Genomic DNA, 27,647 nt, shown 5'->3' with positions numbered 1-27,647 from the left:
TCACTGTCCACACTGCTACATGGGGCTGAGAGCTATTTACAGGCTATTTTAGCCAAAGTGGGGAACCTGATTTTGTTGACACCCCAGTACTTCAGAGGACTGTCTTCACGAGGGCTTGGGGCCTCTCCGAGGTATGTGTCGAGCTCAATGGCAGCACCTGCTGCCAGCGACAGCCTGGGCCTTGAGGAACAGTTTAGCAGGAGGTTCTGCAGCTTCTGCCCGACTCCCCTCTGCCTCACCTCTAGAAGCTCCTGCTTCAGGTGCAGCTTGGCCTCTGGAGCAGTGTTGGAGAAGAAGCGATCTTTATACCTGCACAAAATTCATAAATGTATTAATATGTGGAAAAATAGGACTGATGTCATGTAATACGTGCTCTTCCAGCGTGTCTGTATGTCCTGCTGCAGTCTCTTTATTGGCTGGTTGAGCTGTCCCTGAATGTCCTCGAGGCGGGAGTAGGCTAAGGCGGAATGTTTAAAATGCCCAACTATTTTCCGTCCCACTGCTTTAGCATCAGCTATGCTCCTCTGTGCTAATAAGCGTGGGTAAATAAGCGTGGGCAAACTCTTTGTACTCGTTGTCGTGTTGGGATTTTAGGTGCTTGATTAAATTACTTGTGTTAAATGCGCTACCTTTAGAGCCTCCTCTGGACAATTTCGATGAGCACAATTTGCAGTCCGCCTTTGTTTTCGTGTCTTCGTTCACTTTGAAATAGTTCCACACGGCTGACTTGTCTCGCCTCGCCTTCTCCCAGCTCTGAGACGCAGCCGGGGCCTGTGATTAACCCCTTACATGCCGCTCAAACATAGACAGGTCTCAGACCGTGGTATCAGTCCTCGGTATCGGGGAACTTTTAACGAGTACTTTAGAAAATGTGGTATCGAGGCCGATACCAGATACCGGTATCGGTGCATCCCTACCTCAGATTAAATATTTCCCAAAGTAAATTGGACTGAACTGGCCAGTTAAATACACGAGGGGATACGAATAGAAAAAAAATATATCTAAAAACAAAGAATGAAAACCAACTATTAATTTAATACTTAAGTCTGTGAAGGTTCTCAGTCATCCAGGTCATCGTAGTCTAAGGAGCTTGGAAAGAAAAGCGTCTGGACTTCTTGAGTTGCTTGAAGACGTTTCACCTCTCATCCGAGAAGCTTCTTCAGTTCTAAGGGTCAATGGTGGGGAGTCCCAGACTTAAAACCAGTGGGAGTTTCCCCCCAAAGAGGGACAAAGGACCCCTGATGATCCTCTACCTAATCACATGAGCCAAGGTGTGAAAGCGGATGTGGGTCCTAATCAGCCAGGGTTTCGGGTGAGCTCATTGTGAAACCTGGCCCCACCTTATCATGTGATTTCCTGAGGTCAGATGGCCCAGGATGTAAATGGTCTGAGATCCCTTCCCAGACGCCTTAACGTCCAATGAAAACAACACATCATTTTCTCTCCAGTTACCCTCAGCAGTCCAACAGACCTCCAGCACCAGTAAAACTTTAACCAGAAATTGTTTATGGGACATGTGTCGTTATTTATGTTTGTGGAAATGTGCATTAAAATTAAAATAAAGATGCTGGTGTCTGACGTTACTGACTTCCCAATTGTGTGGCTTCTGGTGTGGCCTTCACAATTCAATTTTCAATTCAATTTTATTTGCACAGCGACAAATCACAACAATATAAAGTGCCTCAAGACGCTTTATATTGTAAGGCAGACCCTACAATAATACATAGAGAAAAAGCCCAACAATCATATGACTCCCTATGAGTGAGCAGTCTGGAGACAGTGGGAAGGAAAAACTCCCTTTTAACAGGAAGAAACCTCCAGCAGAACCAGGCTCAGGGAGGGGCGGGGCCATCTGCTGCGACTGGTTGGGATGAGAGAAGGAAGACAGGATAAAGACACGCTGTGGAAGAGAGACAGAGGTTAATAACAGGTATGATTCAATGCAGAGAGCTGCATTAACACACAGTGAGCGAGAAAGGTGACTGAAGAAGAAATACGCATTGCATCATGGGAATCCCTCAGCCACATACACCTGTTGCACTACACAACAAATGCAAGCATGTCAGTTTTATTCATTTTATGCTCATCTTCGTACAAATTTTAAAGGTAATGCAGTCAAAACTTTGTAAGTATCTGAGTGATTGGATGAAGCGGTTTGATGACGTAACACGCTATTTTAGTTTAAAATGCTTATAATGTTATGATAAATGGTAGTTTTGTTGTTACTTTTACAATATTATCCATCCTTCAGTTTCAGCGAACATGACAGTTAGCAGTGTAATAATTCCTCTGTGATAAAGAAAAATTAGCTTGTTTTCTTTTTGTGTGGGAGCTCGCACAGTGTTTCAACTTTACAGCCTTTTAATATGAAAGTCCTGTCAGTACACTTCCTTTTTACATCATTTCACACTTGCCCCGTGAAGGGCAACAGTCTGACGTCTGCTTAGCCAGGAAAGCTTCAGCTTGTTTCTTTCCGCACATCTTCCTCTTCACTGTCGGTGGCTCACAGACATGTTAACAAGCATGGACGTATCATAACGTTGCTTGATTTTGCTGTTACCACTAGCTGTGTCCCATGATGCTGAAGGTAATACAAGGAAACTATTTTCATTATGCATTATTAATATTTTTAAATTTATAACCTCCTTGCTTTTAGTTTAAACTAAACACATTATTATGGGATTAAAAAGATGGTTTAACATTCACAAAATATAGAAACTAAAGTCCTCTCTGACACAGGCTGAATCTTGTATTTACCGTATTTTGCTGTCCCTGTTTACAGAGACTGTTGTGAAGACAGTCAGGAGAGAACACGATGTCACTCGGATTTGCAACAAGGAAAGTCAGACTACTATTGTTTTGATTATCTGTAAGATCAAAAGACAGAGGGACACAGGAGGAGAGTGTCATCTGCTGTATCGACACGGAGAGAACGTTACTCAGGAATGTGACCCCAGGTTCTCAATAACAAAAGAAAATCAGACTGCCTTTCTGGAGCTGACCAGTTTAACACCAGCTGATAGTGGGAACTTCACCTGTGAGTGTACAAACACTGAAGGGACATATATTGTCCATATCAGTGTCACTGTGGAAGGTAAATGCATTTTGGTTTCTTTATCTGACACAGTTATTCAGCACTGTGTTAGCATTGTATTGACCTGCTTATGTGTTTTTTATTCTTGTAATTTGTTCATTTCTTTTCTTCTTATTTTCACTTACAGCAGTTTAAATACTCTCACTGACTCATTTATCAGGTACATCTTTGAACCGAGTTGGACCACCTTCAGCCCTCAAACATGTCTTCATTTTTTGTGGCACAACAAGGCGCTAAAAACATTCCTCAAAGATTCTCAAGACATATTGAAATTACATCATCACACAGTTGCTGCAGATTCGTCAGCTGCTCTTACTTGAAGCAAACTTTCCGTTCCACCACATCCCAAAGGTGCTCTGCTGGATTGAGATCTGGTGACTGCGCAGGCCGTACATGATTTGAGCATCGTGACATGGTGTGGTATCCTGCTGGAAGCAGCCATCAGACGATGGGTATTTTTTGGGCATAAAGACATGAATGTGGTCAGCAACAACCTTCAGGCAGGCTGTGGTGTTTAAATGATGCTCAGTGGTTACTACAGGGTCCAAAGTTTGCAAAGAAAATCCCCCACAGAGCATTACACCACCAGCAGTCTGAACTGTTAGAAATCAACTCATCGGGCAAGGCATCGTTTTTTTAGTCTTCTGTTGTCCAGACTTGCAAACTGTAGCCTCAGCTTGCTGTTGTTAGAGGACAGCAGTGATATCCAGTGTGGTCCGCTCTGCCTCAAGGTTTGATGTGTAAACAGCATTTTTACCCAGAGAATCACAGCTCACTGGATATTTTCTATTTTTCAGACCATTGTCTGTGAACAGAGATGATTGTGTGTGAAAATCCCAGCAGATCAGCAGTTTGTGAAGCACTGGGACCAGTAACATGTGCCATGTTGCTCTGTTTGAGCATTGATTTGCTGACATTTTATTATTTTATTAACCTTTATTTAACCAGGAAGATGAAGCTGACATGTGATTGACAAATGAAATGAACACTGAAATATTTGTGTTACACCCTGAACAGGTATACCTCATAAAGTGGCCAGTGAATGTATATAAGCAGTTGGACCAATTTCAGTTCATAGTAATATTCAGAAAAGATGCAAAAGAAGAAGAAGAAGACAAAAGAAAAGAGCACAGTGACAATATTTAAAGCTCTGTGGTTATAAAACTGGGGTTTCATTACTTCACTCAGAGTTTCAGTAGACGTAAACTGTGTTTGATTTGTGTTTTGATTTCCAGGAAATGAAAGTAAATGATTTTACTGACAAATGCATCTTTTCAATGATTTAGACACAAACGAGGCCCACACTTCAGCAGACAAATCTTTTTCCGTTTATCTGCCCGGTGTTGTGATCATCTTTATAACTGGAGTTATCGTGGGATTTATCTACTGGAGGAAAAGTAATGGGTGAGACTATTTTTGCTGCAGTAATTCAAAGATGATATAGATGTAGAGAAAGTAAAAGGAAACATCACATTTCAATAAATGAGAATTCGGTGTATGTTAAACATCATGTCTAGAATGAACACTTTTTATCCTTCCAAAAATAATTATCATTATTAAGAGAGAAGATAATATAAATGTAGATGTTCTTACTTGATTTTTCTCTGTTTGAATGTGAATAGTGTTACACTAATGCTGACATCCTTTCTTATCAACGTGGCTGCTTAAGGTCAGGAACATCTGGAGTGTCTGTACCTGAAAATCCCAACGGTTTGGTGAGCAATTTATTGCTACGATCTACAGCAGCTAGTTAAAAGTTTGCAGAAATGTAGTTTTTTACCATCAGGGCCTTATGAGCCTATACTGGTGTTTTTAAAAGTTATGTTTGACTTTATGACTTTCTGTGTCGTTTCTGGGATGCTTAGAACTCAAATTGCACTGCTGGAAATAGTTTATTTTGATGATTAATTTTGCATTATAATATTTATTTTTGTTTTTCCTGCATTATATAAAAATTGGTGTATTTCAGAAATAAAACTATGAAGACACTCAAAATAAATTTCCTGTGGTGGGAAACTATTTTGTGCAACTATTTTGTATTTACAGTTTTGAGAGATAAGCCTCTTAAATTTCTCTAACTAGAAATATATGTTCAAAAACAAAAACGATTTTCAATTTTTTGGTAGTTTATTGCATTTTTTTGCAATTTATGTAATTACTGTGCACTTAATGCAGACATATTATTAGAATTTGGGCTATAATGGTTGTATTGATGTATATCAACTTGAAATGCTCCCAAAAATGGCACTACAGCATGTAAAAATATAATATGAGCTCTGGCAGACTTGGTAAAACATGTACATTTATGTTTTAGGATGTTAACTACTTATATAGATAATTACAGATTAGTGTTATAATACTATTAGTGCCAACTTCAGTGTCCTTTATTTTGTGAAGAAGCTCTTACAGAAATGAGCAGAAACATTAAATAATCCAGGCAACAGATGGAGAGATTTAAAGATCAATAGAGTGTGTGGGTAGACCGGGTTGAACTTGATTAATACCTAAAATATTTCACTTTTCTAAAGGATGACGATGAGCCAGATCAGCCCTATACAAACCTTCAGCAGCCATCGAGTGATTCCTACCAGACTCTCATCTCAGTGAACCATCAACACGACAACAAGACACGCTCAGCAAGAAGCACAGGAACTGTGGGAGTGGATAATAAAGCTCTATGAAACATTTTAAAGTATATAAAACTTTAGGTGACATACTAATATAATAATATTCATATATTATAATAAACGTCCATCTTTTCACACTGGATAGTTGTTTCCCAGTAATGGAGACCATTCAGTCATAATACTCCAACTCAGGCTCTCAGATTTAATACAATACAAACACAATAAACTGTGGCAAACATGACTCTTTGTATCAGACTAGTTTTGTTTTTGAACAAACATCTCATCATAATTTGAACACAATGTCCATCCAGATAAACAGAGAGATCAGTCTGGCTTAAACAATGTTGGTGGTTTACCTTCTACTGTCCTTCCACTTTTATGCACTTCTATTTTAGACATAGTAAAAGTTTCAGTGTAGACACAAGAGGTGAAATAAGGAGGGTGCAAGTCTTCCTGCTTTCACTATAGTCTACCTCACACTGTCAGCCACAGTTACTTCCTCACCAGCATGACTGCACGGAAACTCTGCTTTCTCCTGCTTCTGCTTGTGGTTTTTAGCAGTGAAGGTAAATATATATAATTAAAAAAGAAAAGCTGTAAAGCCAGGTGTTTAAGAAGAAAGCTTTAGTTAGGTTAGTGAAATAATATATGTGATTGATTTTCCCACAACAACAAATATATAGAAACTATAATCCTGATTTTGTTTCATTTTAACTGGAACAATTTATAGAGACTCTTGTGAAGACAATTGGAAAGAAACCCGATTCCACTCAAATATGCAGCAAAACAACTCTGAATATTACTGTGATGATACTGTGTGAGATCAGCACAGAGAGGAGCCGAGGAGAACAGTGTCGTCTGCTCTATCGTTACGACCGAGGCTTTATTCATGGCTGTGACTCCAGGTTCACACTGATCAAAGAAAATGAGACTGTGTTTCTCCACCTGCTCAACTTAACATCTGAAGACAGTGGGAACTACACCTGTGAGTGTGGATTTCGTGGTGGATTGTATGTTCTCCATCTCAGTGTGACTGTGAGAGGTAAAAACATTTTCTATTTATACCCACACCGCAGATTCAAGGTGGATGTTTGGAACTGCGTTAACACTTTCTTTTCTGTCATACATGGTTTGAGGTCGTCATTCCCGCCTGCAGCGGATTAATGAAAGGTTTCAGTCAGGAGATGAACATCTGGAATGTTTTTAAGCTCTTCTTCTGGCTAATTTGTTTAAAATTTCATTATAAAACTGCTCCAATCACAACTTTGGTGTTATTTCATCAGTGAAATGTTTGAATGATGCAATTGTAACTCTAATGTAATGAAAAGATAAACAAGTTTTCCACTTTAATATAACAGGCTAATGCAAATTTCGTGACTTTTCATGTTTTCAAAATGAAGTTTTTTTGTGTGTGTGGCAACATTCAACAGACGATGGAGATTCTTCTGGCATGAAGTTCATGGCTACAGTTCCCATCATTTCTGCTGCTGCTTCACTCATCAGTGTGGCTGTGATAACCTGTGGTTACAGCCTGAGGAGAAATCCTCGCAGGTGAAAACTTTTACTGACGCACTTAAACTCATGAAATGACCCTTTGAAATCACTTGAGCACATTACTGCATACAGCAGCCACTGTGGTGTTCAAAGTATCTCATAGGTTCTTTTCAAACACCACACATTAGTTGTAGACATAGCTAGTCTTGTTTTTGAGGTATTTTTCACCCCATGACCTCTGATGTTTTTATCCTAACAGAGAAAACAGATCAGGTCTAACTAACTTAACAGGATCTGAAACTCGCCAGATGTTTGTGAGTTTTCCATAGTTCTGTTTTACACTTAATTGTGCCGAGGCTGCAGTGCATTATGTCTGTGTTTTAAGCTGCACTTTAATTAAATGTAAATGACAGTGTAAATTGTTGTTTAGGACAAAGAGGACCGCTACATGAGCCTTCATCGGCAAAACATCGATGTCTACCAAACTATCTCCTCCGGTCGCCTTCATCATGATGCTGAGGCCGCTGCATGTCACAGTCATGTACAATAATAATCAGAGATGGAGTTTTTACCCTGACTACGTGATCTATAAAACTATGATGCTAGACATGCTATCTATAAAAGACACTGACATTTTAACTTGCCAGCATCATGTGTACTGTTAGTTTGTTTTGCACTGAAAAAAGAGAAAAATATTAACGTCCAGTAAAACTTGTAATTATGTTGTGAATGAATTGCCTTAATTCATGGCTTTTAACACCATTTAATTTCTGTTTTTTATCTGGTTTGAACGTTGAAAATCCTGCCACTTGGCTCTGTGGCCTCTGCCACCATTATGGTTTTTGCTATACTGGTCCACTTGATAGTCATATTTGATGATGATTTTACTTTATTTTGAGTCATTAGAATCAGAACGGGGGTCAGGAAAGAAGAAAAAAGATAAGCTGGGGAGAAAGTTAACAGAAGAAGAGGGAAAAATAGAGAAGAAGAGAAATAGATGGAGAGGAAGAGAGAAAAAATACTGAAAATCTATTTCATCATCTGCTGAAAAACACAAGGAAAAACCAACACAGTGGGGAACCCACAGCAACAACCAATAATATGCAGTAAGTAGGCTAGTAAGTAGTAGTAAATAATAGATATTAAATGTTACTGAGCAGCAAATGGGCCCAGAGGGCCGAGACCTGAGGGCACCCCACCCGCAGCACAGGCCCAACAGAGCCAGGGGGCCGGGCCCCACCGAGCAGCCGCCCAGAGTGAGCCACTAAACACAGAGAACCACTAATGCACTGTGGGTGGGGGCACCAGCTACTGGCAGGAAGTGTGGTGGGGGGAAATAATACGTGACTATTTTTATGTGGAGTGGAATCAAACTGCCATAGAATATGCTTGTGGTGGATTTGACTCAACACAAGCGTATTGTCAAAGTGTTCTTTGGCATGCATCGAGACAGTTTCTCAGATACTGAAGTGACTTGAGCAGAGCCAGTTAAAGCCTACTGTGCTTGAGTGGGCAGCTCAAGTTTCCACGTGGAAGGTTTAGTGAGACAAAGACAGGAAGTTTAAGCTGCTGACTAATAATCTGCAGGTTCCTGATTTGAGTCTCTGTTAAGAGGATGGTGTCTCTGAGATAATTGCTTTTGTGCATCGATAAATAAACAGGGAAATAAATGAATAGAAAAAAGCATCCGAGCGGATGTGCACCGATGGTGTGCCCACTGGTCTTAAAGTGCCTTTGCGCCCCTTACCATTTATGGAGGTCCCATTTGGGCACATTGGCTTGGACCTATAGTGTACATGGATGTTGCTTTGTATTAGTTCTGGTATATTATACAACACAATAACATGATGCAGTGCTGCTGTGCACCATTTCTGCAAAGAGTGTGGTGCAAGCAAGGAAGATAAGATAACTCTTGCACAGTTATACCTAGTGCAATAATACAACAAAATTGGAAACTGTCCCACCATAACACAATCATTTAGATACAATATTGGACTTTGTTTACATGTAACTGCACAAATAGAATTTAGAAATGTAATTATTGACAAGAGTGAACAACCACTTATAATGTAATCTACAGCTGTGAGCAAACAGCTAGATAGAGAATCAGAAGTGTTGTGTTTTCTACAAAGTTTGCTGTTTCAGTGAGAGTCATATGTCATATCATTTCAAACAGTGGCGATCCAGAAATGTTGTACAAACGAGTAAGACTAACTATAGACTTTAGCCAAAGTTGTTAAGTTAGCTAAAGAGTTGGGATTGTGTGTAAGGCATAAATAAACCTAAAATGCAATGTTTTGGACGTTCTTTGGCACATTTCCCTACTGTAGGGGTCTCTGCAAGCATACGGGGCTCTGAGAGGGAACAAGATGACAACGAGGAATTCTACTGGAAACAGTCGATCATGTCTGTCAAAGCTGAATTCAGGGCAAACTAGGCTAAATTAGTGTTTTTAGCTAACAGCTACAGTAAGCATAAAAGTGACTGTTGGGCTATTATTTGTTAACAGGGGCGATTTTAGCCCATTTTTGGGGTGCTTTGGTTCATTTTTGGGGTGCTTCAGCACTTACTTACTTTTTTTTGACAATATTTCCTGTTTGTGTGACACACTACTAAAAATATAAAAGGCAGAACTTGGTTGAGAGGTAACATTTTAACAACAAAAGTATCCATAATATTTTTTAATATTTTGTAATAATTTATTTGTAATAATTTATTCTGTTTCAGGAGTGTTTTTATGCATCTGTATTATATTATACAAACACATTAAAAGTGAATCTCTGTCCAAAATATGCACTCAGTTTACTTCTTACTCACTATGAGCATCATTCATTATTCTCCTCCAGTAATTAAGGTTAGGATATGTATTTTTTTTATTCCAATCCATTCTTCTTTGGCAGCATTTAAATAACCTTGATCAGATTTGATGGTTTTGTTACAGACTTTTCAAAAAAGTGTTTTGCTTTTCTTTCACAAATGTGGGATTAAATTGTTAAAAAGTACAAAACAGTGATGTCATGTTTTGTGACGAGGACCCAGACACAGAGAGACTTGATGGATTTAATAATCTTTTGATTTAATAAAGAAATTTGCAGACTTGCACAGAGATGGTAAAATTATGATGACTGATAAAGGAGGCGAAGACAACATGAGGACAGGGAGGATGCAGGGACCGACAGAGACGGGGAAGAAGTCTCATTGTGACCAGTAAAGTGTATCTTGGCTGGCTGGGCAGCTCTCTGGGTGCTCAGCCCCCCGAAGCTCTGATCCTAGAATCCTCCCTGAATTGTGTTAATACAGTATGTCAACATGAAAGCATAACTGTACAGGGTGGGCCAGTTATATGGATACACCGTAATAACATAGGAATGGTTGGTGATGTTAAAGTCCTGTTTGTGGCACATTAGTATATGTGAGGGGGCAAACTCCTCAAGTTCGGTGGTGACCATGGTGACCATTTAGAAGTCGGCCATCTGATACCAAATGATACCAAACAAGGCAAAGTAAATAATTTTTAAAGGTAAATGTAGAGGAAACATCAAAAGTTGTCACGGCTGGGGCAGCAGTCGTGTGGTGGAGTGAATGAGGACCAAGATGCAGACGGCGGTGGAGATGCGAGTGGAGATTTATTTACAGTGAAAATAACAAAGGTGAGGGAAGAAGCGAACATCAACCTAAACTGGGAAGAACTAACAGACAAAGCAGAAAACATGAGGGCAGCAGGGAAACACAGAGATGACACGAAGAAGACAGAGAGACGTGGAGAAACACCGATGGACACGGAGACTTTTCACCTGTTCCTTTTGTTTGAAGTGGCCGAACTTGGCCACAGTAGGACGTGGTCTCCCGGTCGCAGCCCGCATGGGGCCGATGCGATGCACTCTATCAAAGGCCATGTTCTTCACCGTGTCCTCCAGCAGCTTCAGGTGGGTTTTGATGAAGGTTTTGCACTCTGAGCCTTCTTCATCACAAGATCCTGGAAGCACTGATCAATGTAATCTTGGAGAGCCTCTAAACTCTCCCCGTTGTTCTCCAGGGTGTTGGAGATGATTTAGACAAATATTGTTAGTTAGAAGACTATTGATAAGTGTATTTGGTAATACTGAAGCTTAAAGGAATTTGTTCAATTCTAAACTACCATTCGCTTTAATTTTCCGCCAAAATCTCCGGCGTCTGACGTCACTTACAACATGAGTCGCTTACCTCTGTCACTCTGAAGTCACATTGAGTTTTCCTCACTGACTGTTTTAGACAGGATTGTGGGAGCAACAAAAAAAGCAGCTTCAGCTGGAAACACACAGTTTAGTGTCTTTGCTGCTCGCTTTAAGTCACAATAAACAGGAAACTCATTGTGTCTCATGTCAGAATCACTCATATACAGGACAGGAAGAGGCGGAGCTTATTTCCTGCAGGGAGCGGTTAGCAGTCTGTGTCTTTCTCATTTCTGACTCCTAAAGAGCTGAAAAACACAGGCTGTTATTGGCTGGCTGACACTGGGATTAATGTCCTTGAAGCCAGCAGTCTTTAATGTCCAGGTTCAGAACGGGCAGGTGAAAAACAGTCCTTTATGTCCTCTGATGTTCAATAAACTGTCCTGATTACTGAGGGAGCAGAGAAAGTGTCTCCATCACTCACCACAGCTGGATGCTCTGAAATCCTGGAATCCAGCTGTGGAGAGGAGCGCCGGCGGCGTGGACGCAGTTTAGTAATCAGGGAACGGGAAGCAGGAGGGAAACACAGCTGGGACCAATTACACACACGAGACAGGAAACAGTAACACAGGACTGTCAAAGTAAAACAGGAAATATAACACAGAGTCCAAAGTAAGGAGACGTGGGACACAGTGAAGACACAGAAACAGAAACCAGAACTATAATCACAAAACAAACTCAGAAACATAAAGAGTGAATCAGCTGATTCAGTGTTTGTGACAAAAACATGGATCCTGGTTAATAACTTTTATTTGTTTGTTTCTGTATTATTTTGTGTATCGTTCTTATGAGCTGTTGTTTTGTCAGTGAAATATTATTTCATTGTTTTAAGCTTTTTGTTGACTTTGAAGTGCTTAAGTTGATATTTTTGAACATTTAATTTGTTCGATTATTGTCGAGTCGATAAAACTGTCAAACGCACAGCTGCTTCCAGCACGGCCGGAGGAGAGGTGGCCGAGCAGACGCACAACACACACAGCTCACAGGTTTGCATTTCTAGATATTGCAGATGTTGCAGAAATTGAGAGTAAAGAACTCAGAGATCCAGCGCTGTCTCCTGCCCCTTATTTATACACCACAACACAACGACAGGCGTAACTCACACAAACGGGTAACATGAGGCTCAGATGCTTTGGACGTGTTCACATATACTGGACACAGAATGATGAAGATGGAGCTGCAGGAAGGAGGAAAAGAGGAAAAACACAGAAAAGATTCACAGATGTGGTGAAAAAGGACACGACAGCTTCTGTTTGTTAGTTTGGTTTTTCTTTATTTGGTAAAGATTCAGAAATAAAGAGAAGATCACATGTTTGAATATTATATTAACGTTCTGTAATTACAACAAGTTGTAAAATCTTTCCAGAGTGAGACAGAGACTGTGCAGAGACTGTAGAAGGACAGAGCAGCAGCAGAGCAGTCCAGATACACTGATGATCCTCTGTCAGATCCAGAGGGACACACAGGGCTGATGCTGGACTCTACATTGTGTCTGACAGTGGAGCTGTTCTCAGAGCAGTTCACTCTGCAGCACTGACAGTCATCTGCACTTCATTCCTCTGTCAGTCACTGCTGGATGAAGCTCTCCTCTCCACCTCCCAGTAACATGGCCCAGTCAGAGCGTCTCTACACACAAGCTGCTGCTGCTTCAACCTCTCTGGATCATCAGGACACAGCTGCTCCTCTCTCAGCACACACACCGTCCTGTTTACCATCATCACCACCTGCAGAGAGAAGGAGGAAGAGCAGAGGAGATAAACGAGTGTTTCCAGAGACTCTTCATCAGCTGTCAGTCAGTGATGCAGCACATCCAGTATAAAGAGCAGCAGGGACGTCAGTGCTGGGACTGTACTAGGACTCATTGTTGCTTCACTTTTTCTAATCTTTGGATTTTTATTGAAGTTGCTGAAAATGTTTTTCCCTCCTAGTTTGAGTTTGGACTTTCATTCATTAGAAGAACCTTGGTGTGTCCACTCTGAGCTCTGTAGGAACCCCAACAACAAGCCCAACAATCCAGATGGACGGTTCCAGCTGTTAACTGGAGGAATTCCATCCAAACATCTGCTCTCACTAAATTCTTCCTCACCTACAGACTGTGTTCTTCACTGCTTTAAACTTGGAAATCAATGCAGTCATTGGTCTGCGTGCTGCTTTGTTCAGAGAGCTGATTGGCTGTTGACAGTGTTTGATCAGAGCGTGTCAGCCGTTACTATGGTGACCATAAAGGTGAGAAACAGGAAGTGTTTGTGTCCAATCCTGAAGCCTGTCACCGTTCTCCTCTCACAGCTTCACTGAGAAGCTGCAGCTTTACAGGAAACACTGGATCTTTGTTTCATACTGACTGTGTTTAGTACAATACTGCTGACAGCACCACCCACTCACTCCATCACTCTACTTACTCCAGAGTCTTCAGTCTGTAGTCTGGACTCTTCTTAAGATCAGACAGCTGCTTCACATCTGGATCCTTCAGGTTGTTAAGTTGTAGGTTCAGCACTCTCAGATGGGAGGGGTTGGACTTCAGTGCTGCTGCCAGATAATCACAGCTGATCTCTGACAAACCACAGCCCCTCAATCTGTATAAAGAATGAAAGATGTAAGTTTATTAGACAAAGTGCTTGAAATCATTCAGTGTTTCATCATCTGTTCAGAGCTGAAGAAGGTTCAGAATGTAGAAGTTTAGAAAATGGAAACTCCAAACAGCTGAAGCCAACAGGAAGCAGCTTCAAACAGGAAACTGTGCAGAGTTTCAGACTATATGTCCTGATGCAGCCAGTTGGATTTTGGAGATTTGAATCTCTGTTCTGTGACTAAGTCCTTGAATCATTTCTTCCAGTTGGTCCAACAAGACAGACTAAGTATTGGACATGTGTTGTGGCTCCATCAGGGGAGCTTCTAAATGTGATGTGATGGCCCCTCTGGGTCTGTCAGGTCACAGCACTGAAGAGAGCTCAAACTGGGCACACAGCTGTTCCAGTCTGGACCAAAGACTCTATACTGGGACTGAGGGACTGCTTTGACTGCACCCACTGGGACTTTTTAAAGGCTCATGTTCTCACTTAGATCATCGATTTCTACTGACATTTCTTTCTGGGAAAAATGGGGATTACTTTGCAAACAGGAAGTATTTTCCCCAATAAGCAGCCCTGGATTAGTAAATCACTCCAACATGTTCTCAGGCAGAAGAAGCTGTCTTGTTATGAGGGAGAGAAGAAAAAGATTGAGGCACAGAAACCTGTTGAAAGAGAGATAAAGCAGCTAAAATCAGGTGTAAAAGTAAAGCAGAGGATGAGCTGAATAAAGGACACTCAAGGCTGGCTTGGAAAGGAATGAAGTCCATGGTGGGGATGCAGAACAAGGAGCAAAGATGAATGTGATGCTGAATCAGCAGAAGACTTGGACTCATTTGATTCCAGCTTTGATATCATTGATTTCAATGAAGAGCTTTGTGATTGTAGCAAAGGGCTGGTAGCTCTGAGAGTCCCACTGATGAGGTGTTTGTGTGGAAATCTCTTAGTGGGACCAAAGAGAGAAAAAGCCCTGGTCCTGATGCTGTGGGAGGGAAATGATTGAAGTGTGCTGTGAGGAACTGACTGGGAGATTTTCACACATTTTCCAGTCCTCCTTGGAACAACAGGAAGTTCCCAGCATATGGAAACAAAGGTTAAGTGTCCTATGGCACTCAGTGATGATGGTGCCGTGGCCCCACCACCTCCACCTCTTTGTAAAGGAACTAACTGTAATCTGAAGCTTCAAATGGAACTAAGACTTCCTCCACTAGGTGGCAGTGTCTGATGAGAAAGTGTTAGTGGAGCTGGCCTGGAGTCAGAAACAGGAAGATGCAGGATTTGGGCTGAAATGGGCAAAAGTGGTTAGCACTAGTGCCTTAGAGCAAGAAGGTTGTAGGTTGAAGCTTGTTGGTCAGCTGGGCCTTTCTGTGGAGGTTGGATGTTCTCCCACAGTCCAATGAAATGCTGCTTAGGTTCATTGGTGCTTCTACATTGGCTGTAGGTGTGGATGTGAGGGAGTGCTTCTCTGTCGCTCTCTGTTGGCCCTGTGATGGACTGCTCACCTGTGCAGGTGGACCACGCCTCTTGCCCTATGACAGCTAGGGCACAGGCTGCAGCCCTGTGAGCCTAAGCTGAATAAACAGTTAGCAAAAATGATCCATAGATGGCCTGAAATCCCCCAGTTAGCAGTTTGGTAGATAGCTATGACATGCTAATCCCATCCAGCAGCTGTATTCTACCTGTAAGCTGATCCCTGCTGAGCCAAAGCACTTTTTCATATACAAATTACAACCTTTAATAGAAACCTATTGGTCAGCATCTTATTAGCCTGCTGTTAGCTTCATTCCACAGAAAACTGAGAGAAACTAACAGAGTTGATAAAGAATAAAGAGAAATGTGCTGATTTAAAGCCTTTGAAGTGCTTCAGATGATCTCTGTCCACTTCTGTCCACTCATTCATTCATGTAAGCTTTCTAATGCAGCTTTGATCTTCACAGTCTGCTTGATGAAACTCATTCTAACCCTGAATGTCAGAGTGTTCCTCCTTCTCTTTCCCATCATTCATGCTGGCAGTGGAGGAGATTTGGATGTTGGACTGTGTTTTGGATGATGTGTGTATGTTTGTGTTGGACTGCTGTCTGTAAAGCAAACGCACATTTTGCTTTGGATTTCAGTGTCAGACAGACTTTAAGGTGCAATGAAGAGTTTGAGAGTTTCACAGTGAATTTTCCAGTGGAGGATTTTTCTTCTTCTTTGAAGGTTTGAAATGTGAACATTGTTCTGCTGCAGTCAATGGACTAAACCAGAGAAGAAGAAAACAGACTTTACCATGAAGATCCTCAGTGTGGATCAGTATAATATCAGCCTGATGTCTGCAGTTTAGTGTCAGCACAACTTTCACATCATATTCATCTCAGCACAACTAAAACATGCTGACTGACCTCAGAGTTTCAAGTTTACATCCTGGACTCTCCAGGAAACCACACAGATGCTTCACTCCTGGATCCTTCAGGTTGTTTCCCCACAGGTCCAGCTCTCTCAGATGGGAGGGGTTGGACTTCAGTGCTGCTGCCAGATAATCACAGCTGATCTCTGACAAACCACAGCCCCACAATCTGTATAAAGAATGAAAGATGTAAGTTTATTAGACAAAGTGCTTGAAATCATTCAATGTTTCATCATCTGTTCAGAGCTGAAGAAGGTTCAGAATGTAGAAGTTTAGAAAATGGAAACTCCAAACAGCTGAAGCCAACAGGAAGCAGCTTCAAACAAACACAACAAGAGAAAAAACTCTGAATGTTTCACATTAAAGTCGTACATTTCTCATAAAAACAGGACAAAGACTTGAAAAAGTCGTGTTTTTCCTTCCAGGAACCACATGGCTTCACTTTTAAAGGTGAAGTGTGACAGAAATGGACATATTTGAAGTCCAACACCTTTTTCCAGTCACATTATTAAAGCAGACAAACTACAAGCTCATTTTCATTCCAACAAGTCATCTTCTGACCTGGACTAACAACACTGGTCTCTATGTGCAGCTGGCTGTGAGACCAGTGCTCAGGGAGCGTCTACAAAGTGCAACACTGAAAGAACATCACACACTCATTTGCTTCCAGCACTTTCACACAAACATCTACTGTCATTATTGTCACCAAACTCTGTGGATCCTTTATTGCAAATTCAAATGGGATCAAATGGTCAGACAAAAGAGGGTTATGAGGAAATATGATGAAATGTTGTGTATTAGCAGCAAGTTATTGAATCTTTTTCCTCAGAAACCAAACAAAATGATTGACAAACATGTTTTTACAAACTCAGTGTTGGACTTGGATCAGCAGGATAAGCTGATGTTTAAAGGCATTTGAGTCTCGCTGTATGAGAGTCCAGTTCTTACTCAATATTTATGGATGATGTTCTTTCAGTGTTGCACTTTGTAGACGCTCCCTGAGCCTCACAGCCAGCTGCACATGGACCAGCTGACATTACCCAGCATTAGAGGCGGCTGTAAAAAATTCATGTTCCCATTTAAATGGTTTTAATTTGAATAAAACGATGTTGATTCATTCAATCCTGAATCGATGTTTAATATAAATGTATTTTGCCAGAATCTCAGGTTAAAGCTCACAAACTATTTCAACAAGCAGCAAACAGCTAAAACAGTAAATGAGAGCAGATAAACACACAAAGATGGAAACACAGAGCGTGGATCGTTCACTCGACGGCACGTACACGGACACGCCGTCGGGGCTGAAAGTGGACAGCTCACAGATCCTGAAGCTGCAGGTTTCATCTGTCTCCAACCAAAACTGAGTGAAGCAGCAGCAAAAGAAGATCCAAACTCTGCTTCACGTTTGATCAATATGCTCATGAATTCTCTCTGACTTTGGCTGTTCCTGCCTGCACAGCTCTCTCTCTCTCAGTGTACTCCAAGAACAGCTTCAAACATCTGTTTCTGCATCATTCACTGTTTATTAGCCACCAGTCTGCTGTTGTGTTCAGTGCTGTCGGCCTCTGACAGTAAAGCCTCATTTCTGCTGTTCCATGGAAACTTTTTAAAATGATGACAGATTACAAACTCTCAGCTGTGTCTGTAATCAAACCTCTGTAACTTTGCTTCACTTCAGCAGCATCAGCTCATGTTCACATGTTGCTTCATGGTTTTCATGGTTGATTTACCCCATTTTTTCAAAAATGACCTCTGATAGGAAAGTCTCATTTCTGCTGCTCAACACTGAAGAAATGTAAACTTTTCAAAATGATGACAAATTGGAAAACCCCTAAACCCAGGAGATGTAACCCTTCTCTCTGGGGCGGAGGCAAGCGGACCACCTCTTTGATTAGAGCTGTGTCTCTAATCAAAGCAGAGATGGAACGATGCCACTTTTTTTTTTTAATATCTTGCTCTATTTTGTATAAGTTCATACTCAAGTTTAAAAAATCTAAACACTAAAGCTGTTCTGTTATACCTGTCTGCAAAAACACACTGCAGCCAAAACATTAGACAATACTGATCTTTGTATTTAAACTTTTTTCAGAACTTTAAATCTAAGTATTTAAAGTAATATTCAAAAGTCATTTAAATCATTTTTATGCAGACTTCAAAAACTCTTTGGTTGTGAATAAAAGAAGTGCAACATCAGCACAAAATAATGTTTCTATTGAACAACTAACACAAACAGGTTGTAGAATGGAGCCTTTTCTACTCACAGCTGAACAGAAACAACATCCAGAGTGGAAAACAGTGCAAATAACTGCAAACAGGCTTCATGACACTCATGTTTGATCAGATTCACTCCCTGCTCTCACACAGCAACTCCAGACCTGCATTCATCTTTTCCCTCTGAACCCCCCAAACATACAAACCCTGAGACACTACCATTGCCCTTTCACTGACTGCCCCACTCCACCATTTGACCCTTAGAACTGAAGACGCTTCTCTCATAAGAGGTGAAACATCTTCAAGGAAACTTAAAGAAGTCCAGACGCTTTTCTTTCCAAGCTCCTTAGACTACGATGACCTGGATGTCTGAGAACCTTCACAGACTGATTTTACAAGAACAACTTGTGTCAAAAATCCCTGGCAGTGCCTCTCTGTCACACACACAAATCACTACAGTTACAAATTTAATAACTTAAAAAGTAAAAAGACCACTTTTGAGCCGTGTCTTTTTGGCCGTAAAGAATACCAAAAGAACCGGAATTTAATAACATTAAAACCAAACAATAAATGAGCAAAGTAGTGCATGATAAATATAGATGACAAATACAAAGTGCAATATAGAAACACTGGGTAAAAAGAAATGAACAATTAAAAAGGAGGATAACAGATGTGAGCAGTAGTTAAACAGTAGAAATAAATATATAATAAACAAACAAAAATAGATAATAAATGAAAGCCAGGTCTGAAAGGTGAGTTTGGCTTTAAAAGCATGAAAACACACTGCTGTCTTCAGGAAGGCTGCTCCAGTAACAGAAAGTCATCTACATGTGGGTTTAGTTCTGACTTTAGGGACAAGTAAAAAAATAAAATAAAATAAAAACATCTGTCCAGACAACCTGACAGTCAAAAATATAAACTCAGGAACTTAAAAGGAAAATTGTGCTGACTTTGAACGTCCGCATCAAGATAAACTTACAGATTTAAGAGTCAAAAAGTGTCAAAAAGTCTGTATCCTTACCTGAGAGTTTCAAGTTTACTGTCAGGACTCTTTAGTCCAACACACAGCAAATCCAATTCTGAATCCTGCAGTTTGTCCGAGCTCAGGTCCAGCTCTCTCAGATGATTGGATGGGGAGCTGAGAATTTCAGACAAAGCTTCAAAGCTTCTTTTTGAGAGTTTACAATCTCTCAGCCTGAGGAAGAATAACAATGGAGACATATTCTTTTATTCATCTAGCATTATTAAACTTATTTGTTCATAGATTCACTTACAGCACTTTCTTGGATGCTTTGACCACTGGCAGCAGCTTCAAAAATGCCTTCTCTGAACGGGAGTATTTCTCCAGGTCGAACTCATCCAGATCTGATGACAGTAAGATGAAGACCAGAGCTGACCACTGAGCAGGAGACAGTTGATCTGTGGAGAGACGTCCTGATCTCAGGGACTGTTGGATCTCCTCCACTAGAGAACGATCATCCAGTTCATTCAGACAGTGGAACAGGTTGATGCTTTTCTCTGCAGACAGTTTCCCACTGAGCTTCTTCTTGATGTAGTGAACTGTTTCCTGATTGGTCTGTGAGCTACTTCCTGTCTGTGTCAGCATGCATAGGAGATCCTGATTGGTCTGCAGTGAAAGACCCAGGAGGAAGCGGAGGAACAAGTCCAGGTGGCCATTTGGACTCTCTAAGGCTTTGTCCACAGCACTCTGGTAGAAGTCTTTTACAGTAAGTGTTTTCTGGAAGATTTTAAAGAGAGGAGATTGTTTCTTAAGCAGGTTGACTCCAGAGTTGATGAAGGTCAGATAGACATGAAGAGCAGCAAAGAACTCCTGAATGCTCAGATGGATGAAACAGTAAACAACGTTGTTGAACATGTGGCACTCATCAGCTTTAAAGATCTGTGTGAACACTCCTGAGTACACTGAGGCTGCTCTGATATTGATGCCACACTCTGTCAGGTCTGATTCATAGAAGATCAGGTTTCCTTTCTGCAGCTGATCAAAGGCCAGTTTTCCCAGAGACTCAATGATCTTCCTGCATGACTCTGTCTCAGCTCCTCCATCATACTTGATGTCCTTCGTTTTTAGGTGAAATAGCACAAGGCGTAGGTAGAGCTCTGTGAGAGTCTTAGGCAGATCTTTGCTCTCTTTGTTCTTCATGACAAACTCCAGAACTGTAGCAGTGATCCAGCAGAAGACTGGGATGTGGCACATGATGTGGAGGCTTCGTGATGTCTTGATGTGGGAGATGATGCTGCTGGCCTGCTCCTCATCTCTGAATCTCTTCCTGAAGTACTCCTCCTTCTGTGGGTCAGTGAACCCTCTGACCTCTGTCACCACGCCAACACAGTCTGGGATCTGATTGGCTGCTGCAGGTCGTGTGGTTATCCAGAGGCGAGCAGAGGGAAGCAGTTTCCCCCTAATGAGGTTTATCAGCAGCACATCCACTGAGGTGGACTTTCTAGGGTCAGTCAGGATTGTAGTTTTGTGGAAGTTCAGAGGAGGTCGACACTCATCCAGACCATCAAAGATGAACACAACCTGGAAGTCTTCAAAGATGTAGATTCCTGCTTCTTTGGTTTCAGTGAAGAAGTGATGAACAAGTTCCACCAAGCTGAACTTTTCCTCTTTCAGCAGATTCAGCTCTCTGAAAGTGAATGGAAACATGAACTGGATGTCCTGGTTGGCTTTGTCTTCAGCCCAGTCCAGAGTGAACTTCTGTGTTAGGACTGTTTTCCCAATGCCAGCCACTCCCATTGTCAGCACTGTTCTGATTGGTTTATCTCTTCCAGGTGGGAGTTTAAAGATGTCTTCTTGTCTGATGGTTGTTTCTGGTCTGTCTGGTTTCCTGGTTGCTGTTTCAATCTGTCTGACCTCATGTTCATCATTGACCTCTGCAGTCCCTCCCCCTGTGATGTAGAGCTCTGTGTAGAACTGACTCAGGAGGGTCGGGTTTTCTGTTGTAGAAATCCCCTCGAGCACACACTGGAACTTCTGCTTCAGGTCTGACTTGAGTTTGAGCTGACACTCAGTGAGAATCTCTGCATGAATAAACAGCAAATGACACAAATGAGAAAACTGCATTCTGGTTACTGTGGTTATGTGTTCAGTTCACTGGACTCTTGGTGTCATGATCCGGGTGAGTCTGAGTAACTTTCCACAGCATCAGCTCTCCTCCCCTGGGTGGAGCCCTCCTCACTCCTCCCTGCTCCTCACCTGTTGCTAATTACTCCGGCAGTATCTATGAGCAGCACTCACAATGAACCTTCTCCAGATTGTCTGCTTACCACAGTCAGTTCTCTGCCTCACATTTTGTCTTGTGCTCCTCAGCTTGTTTCGCGTAACCCTCTTTTCCTGTTCCCTAGTCGGCACCTGGATATATCTTCCAACTCTCGCCATAAGTCACGCCTCAGGATTCTGGCCTGCCACTGCTGGGAAAACTCACTCTTGCAAACTGCCATCCTCAGCTGCCTGCCTCCCTGTGCACCCACATCTCACTCTGTACCCAGATTTAATTCATCTCCTCCTCCAGCTGATCTCCACCTGCAGCCACGTAACACCTCTTAGTTTTTAAATCTTGGACTCATTCACTACACTGTGGACCACTCTGATTATTATCTCCTTTGTTCCAGTGATCCTGGATAGTTTCTATTCGCCCGATTCTGCCCCTGTTGTTCCTGTGACCTGCCTCAGCTTATGTTCTGGCCTCAGCTCTGCACTTCTCATAATACCTCGCTTGCTGTTGAATTTAGCCGTGATTCAGCTTTCTCCGTCAAGAAATCTAGTAAAATACATTTCTGTTAAAAGTCACTCAGCCTCCGTTTTTTGGTTCTGTGCTTGACTCCATTCCTTTTCATGAGCCATTGAGCCCTGACACTTGGGTTATAACTAGACTTGTAGTCAAGACCGCCTAATCCGAGACCAAGACAAGACCAAGACCAGAGGGTATCGAGACCAAGACAAGACCAAGACCAAGTTGAGACGAGACCAAGACCGAGACTGAGACGAGACGAGACCAAGACCAAGACCGAGACAAAAAAAGTCTTTAAACTGCAGCCAGATGCTATTCTATATACATATGCAGGACACCTTAAACTAGTTTTTTAATTAAGCAACAAGGCAGAACAAAGTCGGGCCTGTATCAAGACACAGGGACTAAACCCCAATTCAACCAGACCCAGAACTGATCTGGAATTAAAACAGGACTACAACAGTAACCAAGACAGAACCAGAATCAGAACTAGATGATAGTAGCACTAAAAAATCATCATAGACCTGCACTACACTTATTTTTTAATTCTACCAAAGTACAATATTTAGATTGAGAAAAGTTTATATAATTATGTAGCCTTGTTGTGCAAACGTAATAAATATAGAATTTGAAAAGTAACAAATGGTATCTAAAAAGAAACACTAGGTACTAGATACATGTTCTGATGAGTTTTGGCAAACAACCATTTGACTAACATGTGTCTCACCTGCTCTTGTTCATCTCTGTTCTGTCCTCATTCTCTCTCTCCCTCTCTGCTCCTCTCTCTCTCCCTCTTTGTGCTGACAATCAAGCCAAACACCAACATCATCAACTATACAGTTGAAACCACATATTTATGTACTCTTCAGATAAAAACACAAACACTTTTTAATTGTAACATCAAATCAGACTAAATGTTTATTTTTTTAAATTGATAAATATAAAAAACATATTTGTTAACTTTAAGAGTAAAGAGAGAAACTATCTGTATTTCTTAATAGCAAATGGCACCAAATTGTATTCAGATTGAGCCACACTTATGGAGCTCCACAGTTCTTTTCCTGGTGTTTTGGTTGATATCTCTTGATTTTCCCATGTCAAAGAAACAGGCTCTGTGTTTTGCCTTATATGCATCCACAGCTGTGCCACCAGTTTACTCACATGGACTCTACTAACCTATCAGAAGCTTCTTCAGCTCAGAATCGAATCGTCTGGAGTTTCTTATTAATTAACAATAAACTTAGTGTACATGTACTCCTAAATTTGATGAAAGTGATTAAAATAGACAGCTCCCTCTTTTTATTCTGACATTTAACTAATTCAAAAGATATTTCAACATTTATTTATCTAAAACAAAAGTTTACTCTAAATTGATGTTTAACAGTAAAAAAAAGTTTTTATGTTTTCTCCATAAAGTGTATGTAAATATCTGGTTTCAAATAACCTCCTGTGTACACATGAATATCTGCTCTTTGGGTTGGTTTGATTAAAATGGGACCAGCAGCAGGTTTAAGGTTGTACATTAAGATTGTGTACATCAGTACACAATTGAAACCTATTTAGAGAGTTTGTTTAGCCGTGGAGGGTAACAACTGAAAATATGAAATGTAAATCTCTAAAGAAACAGCATTGTTGCTGTTCGGCTTTTCATTTCGCCATTTGTTGATTCACTCGAAGAGCAAGTAATGCAACCAAGTGATCAGTTTGATATCAATCTTTTGTGATACACCGTCATATTTACATTATTAGTTCAGTACGAATGATTTGCTTTGGTACCTGGTCAAACTTAAGCTGTCCTCTGTCTGCAGCAAACTCGCAGCCAGCAGCTTCTCCCCCCTGGCTCACATGGGTGCTGTGCTCAGTCGCCTAGTGCCTGAGCTCGGATCATACCAAAATTAGGGGGAATTTACGACGGTGCGCTCTGTGCTTCGTGTGTTGTTTTTGTTTTATACAGTTGTCAGTCAGGCATCTAACTAAAAAATTACACTCCAAAAGACCCCATGCTTCTGAAAAAATGACCCGGGCTTAAGCCCAGTAAGCCACCCCCCCCGCTCCGCTGATGGTTGACTCCAAATCTCCCGAACACTATGTCGATTTGAGAACGCAAGACCGAAACAGCGAGACCAAGACCGAGACCAAGACAAAAGTCCGTCGAGACCAAGACGAGACCAAGACCACGTAAAAGTGGTCTCGAGACCGGTCTCGAGACATCCAACTCTAGTTATAACTGAGGGCAGGTTTTATAGAGACACATTCGATTTAATTATGTTTATTTATACAGCACCAAATCAATACTAGCAACATTTCACATATTACATAAACAACACTATGGAGCCAGTGATGAATAAATATGTAGAATAAATGAAAGAATTTCAAGTATAAACGTTTTTTTTAATTCCTCCAAATAACAACAACAGTCACCCCAATGTGCTTTATATTGTAAGATAAAGAACCTACAATAATACAACAGAAAAAAACCCAACTATCTTTTTGGGTCCTGAAAACTGAAGGCTCTGCCTCCCATTCTACTTTTAAATACTCTGTGAACAACAAGTAGGCCTGCAGTGTGAGAGCGAAGTGCTCTAATAGGGTCATATGGTACTACAAGGTCATTAAGATAAGATGGGGCCTGATTATTTAAGACCTTGTATGTGAGGAGCAGGATTTTGAATTCTGGATTTAACAGGAAGCCAATGAAGGGAAGCCGATACAGGAGAAATCTGCTCTCTCTTTCTAGTCCCTGTCAGGACTCTTGCTGCAGCATTTTGGATTAACTGAAGGCTTTTCAGGGAATTTTTTGGACTTCCTGATAATAATGAATTGGAAGTAATAAATGCATGAACTAGTTTTTCAGAGTCTCTCTGAGACAGGATATTTCTAACTTTAGTTGCACAAATGGAAGAAAGCAGTCTTACATGTTTGTTTAATATGTGCGTTGAAGGACATGTCCTGGTCAAAAATGACTCCAAGGTTCCTCACAGTGTTACTGGAGGCCAAGGTAATGCCATCCAGAGTAAGAATCTGGTTAGATACCATATTTCTAAGATTTTCAGGGCCGAGTACAATAACCTCAGTTTGATCTGTATTAAGAAGCAGAAAGTTAGCGGCCATCCAGGTCTTTATGTCTTTAAGACATTCCTGCAGTTTAACTCATTGGTGTGTGTTATCTGGCTTCATGGACAGATGGAGCTGGGTGTCATCAGCATAGCAGTGTAAATGTATGCTATGTCTTCTAATGATGCTGCCTAAGGGAAGCTTGGTAACTGGAGCGTTGCCAGCAGAAGGCTGAAGTGGAATCTCCAAGAAAGCTGCAGAAGAAAAAACATGAGCTGAAATGGTGGATTTTAGTCATATAAGGAGAACTGTGGCTTTCCTCCAACTTTTGACCAATCACCTTAGTGTCCTGTTTATAAACCATAATAAAAAGCATTTACTGTGTGGGCATTTTTTTGTTTGGGTCTCCAAACAGCAGAAAGAAATGGCAGCCATTTTTTTTAACTTTACCTTCAACTGGTAAATAGATTTAAGAGAAAGCACTTTGATCATATTTGTGACGTGTCCCAAACTGTTGTTGTCGCCTCATTTATGTTGATAAAACAGCTCTAAAACCAATCTGACAATATAAATCTGTAAAATGGGCAGAAAACCTGCTGCTGGTCCCATTTTAATCAAACCAACCCAAAGAGCAGATATTCATGTGTACACAGGAGGTTATTTGTGCAGATGCATAAAACACAAACTGTTGGCTTTCTGCAGTCTCTCACTCCTGAAAGTGTTGGCAAGTGTTTTGGATTTATTATTTATATAGATTTTAATGGCACCTGTGTAATGTTAACTAATGTTTTTATTGTTTATGTATTTTTTGTTTAGTCATTCCCTGACTTACCTGTGGGTTCTGGGATGGTTTTATTTAAATTCTCCAACAGATCATTCTTGTTTATCCTCCCCAAAAGATTTTTAGTGACTTCAAAAGTGTTGATAGAGTAGGTATCAAACATCAGATCCACTATGTCCGTCCTCTCTGCATTCTCCAGTTCACTCTCTGGGATTGCTGGTAAACCTTCTACAGACCCGTTCTTCAGATGCCACTTAAATTCTTCAAAGTCATCACGTCCCAAATCCTTCAAAGTCCCCAGAAGGATTTCTTTAGGTGTCGTCATCTTTTACCCTGTAAGGATCCGATAAACAAAGACTGTAACAACAGCTGGAGAGGTAATTGTCTGATTTATCAGAATTTAACTTGATTCTAACAGCAGTTCATCACTACCACCAATAAATTTCTTAGGCTCAGAATGCAACAAAATTGCACATGAAGAAGCACATAGAGAAGTATCCAAGTAAGACTTTGCTACAATATAAAACAAACAATTATAAATAAAGAAAATATATAAACTAAATATATACACTACCCGTCAAACGTTTTAGAACAGCCCAATTTTTCCAGTGTTTTCGTCACGGTTTGCGAGCCGTGTGTAAATTATCAAAGGACCCTTTATGCAGGCAGCTCAGATGCAAGTGAGTTTATTCATCACATGGTGATACAAACAGAAATGGCGAAGGTGAGCATGGAAACTAAGCAAAAACCTAAAACCTAATAGTACACGAATATGAAGAAGTACACGAAGGGAAGACGAAAACACGGAACACAAGGGGTGGGAGCAAAGCACCACAACACATCACTATATAGACAGTTACACAGAGGGAGACACAGAAGGCAACAACACAGGGCGGAACAAATGGACAGAGAAGACTAAACACAGAACAGAGCGCACAGAGAAACAAGGGGGACAGGGAATCAAAACCTAGGAAGCATAGAATAACTCACAAACTAAACTGACATAACACAAAAATCACAAAGAACTGAAACCACTAGCTCAGGAGACCCAGGACCCTGACAGATACACAGACAAACCAGCAACTAACAGAGGCAAACACAAGGCTTAAATACACAGAGGGATAACGAGGGAATGAGACACAGAAGGAGGACACAGCTGGGAGTGATTGACAAGACGAGACAGAGGAAACGCAAACCAAACACACTGACATGAGACACGGACCTTCACAACAAAGCAGGAAATAGAAAGACTGAACTTAGAGGTACAACAAAACACAGAACCAAAACGTAAGAATAAACAAAGATACATCATGAAATCAAAGATTAACAATACAAAACAGAAAACACTGAGTCACAGACCCAGGATCGTGACAGTTTTATTGAAAATATCCTTTTTATTTCTCATTGCGCTCTGAAATGAAAGCATAGTACAAATAAGCAGTTGGAGTTAAAAATAAATCATGAAACACA

The 27,647-nt window shown here is 41.0% G+C and overlaps 2 protein-coding genes across 2 annotated transcripts in view; both read right to left on the bottom strand.

Annotated features, from left to right (window-relative positions):
• Positions 1-27,647, bottom strand: part of LOC309701482 (uncharacterized protein) — a 2,150,955-nt gene that overhangs the window by 305,346 nt on the left and 1,817,962 nt on the right. The gene's annotated exons all lie outside the window — the stretch shown is intronic.
• LOC309700330 (NLR family CARD domain-containing protein 3-like) lies at positions 33-26,502 on the bottom strand (the record flags this gene model as incomplete). The annotated part of the gene is made up of 4 exons (XM_082523852.1): positions 33-309; positions 19,657-19,785; positions 19,865-21,632; positions 26,229-26,502. 4 exons carry the CDS (start codon positions 26,500-26,502, stop codon positions 33-35), a joined length of 2,448 nt encoding a protein of 815 aa, XP_082379978.1.

The sequence above is a fragment of the Aulonocara stuartgranti genome (assembly GCF_965226115.1).
Source record: "Aulonocara stuartgranti genome assembly, chromosome: 23".
Taxonomy (NCBI): domain Eukaryota; kingdom Metazoa; phylum Chordata; class Actinopteri; order Cichliformes; family Cichlidae; genus Aulonocara; species Aulonocara stuartgranti.
Note: the sequence above shows the minus strand (reverse complement) of the source record. Positions and strands in the feature narration are given on the sequence as shown.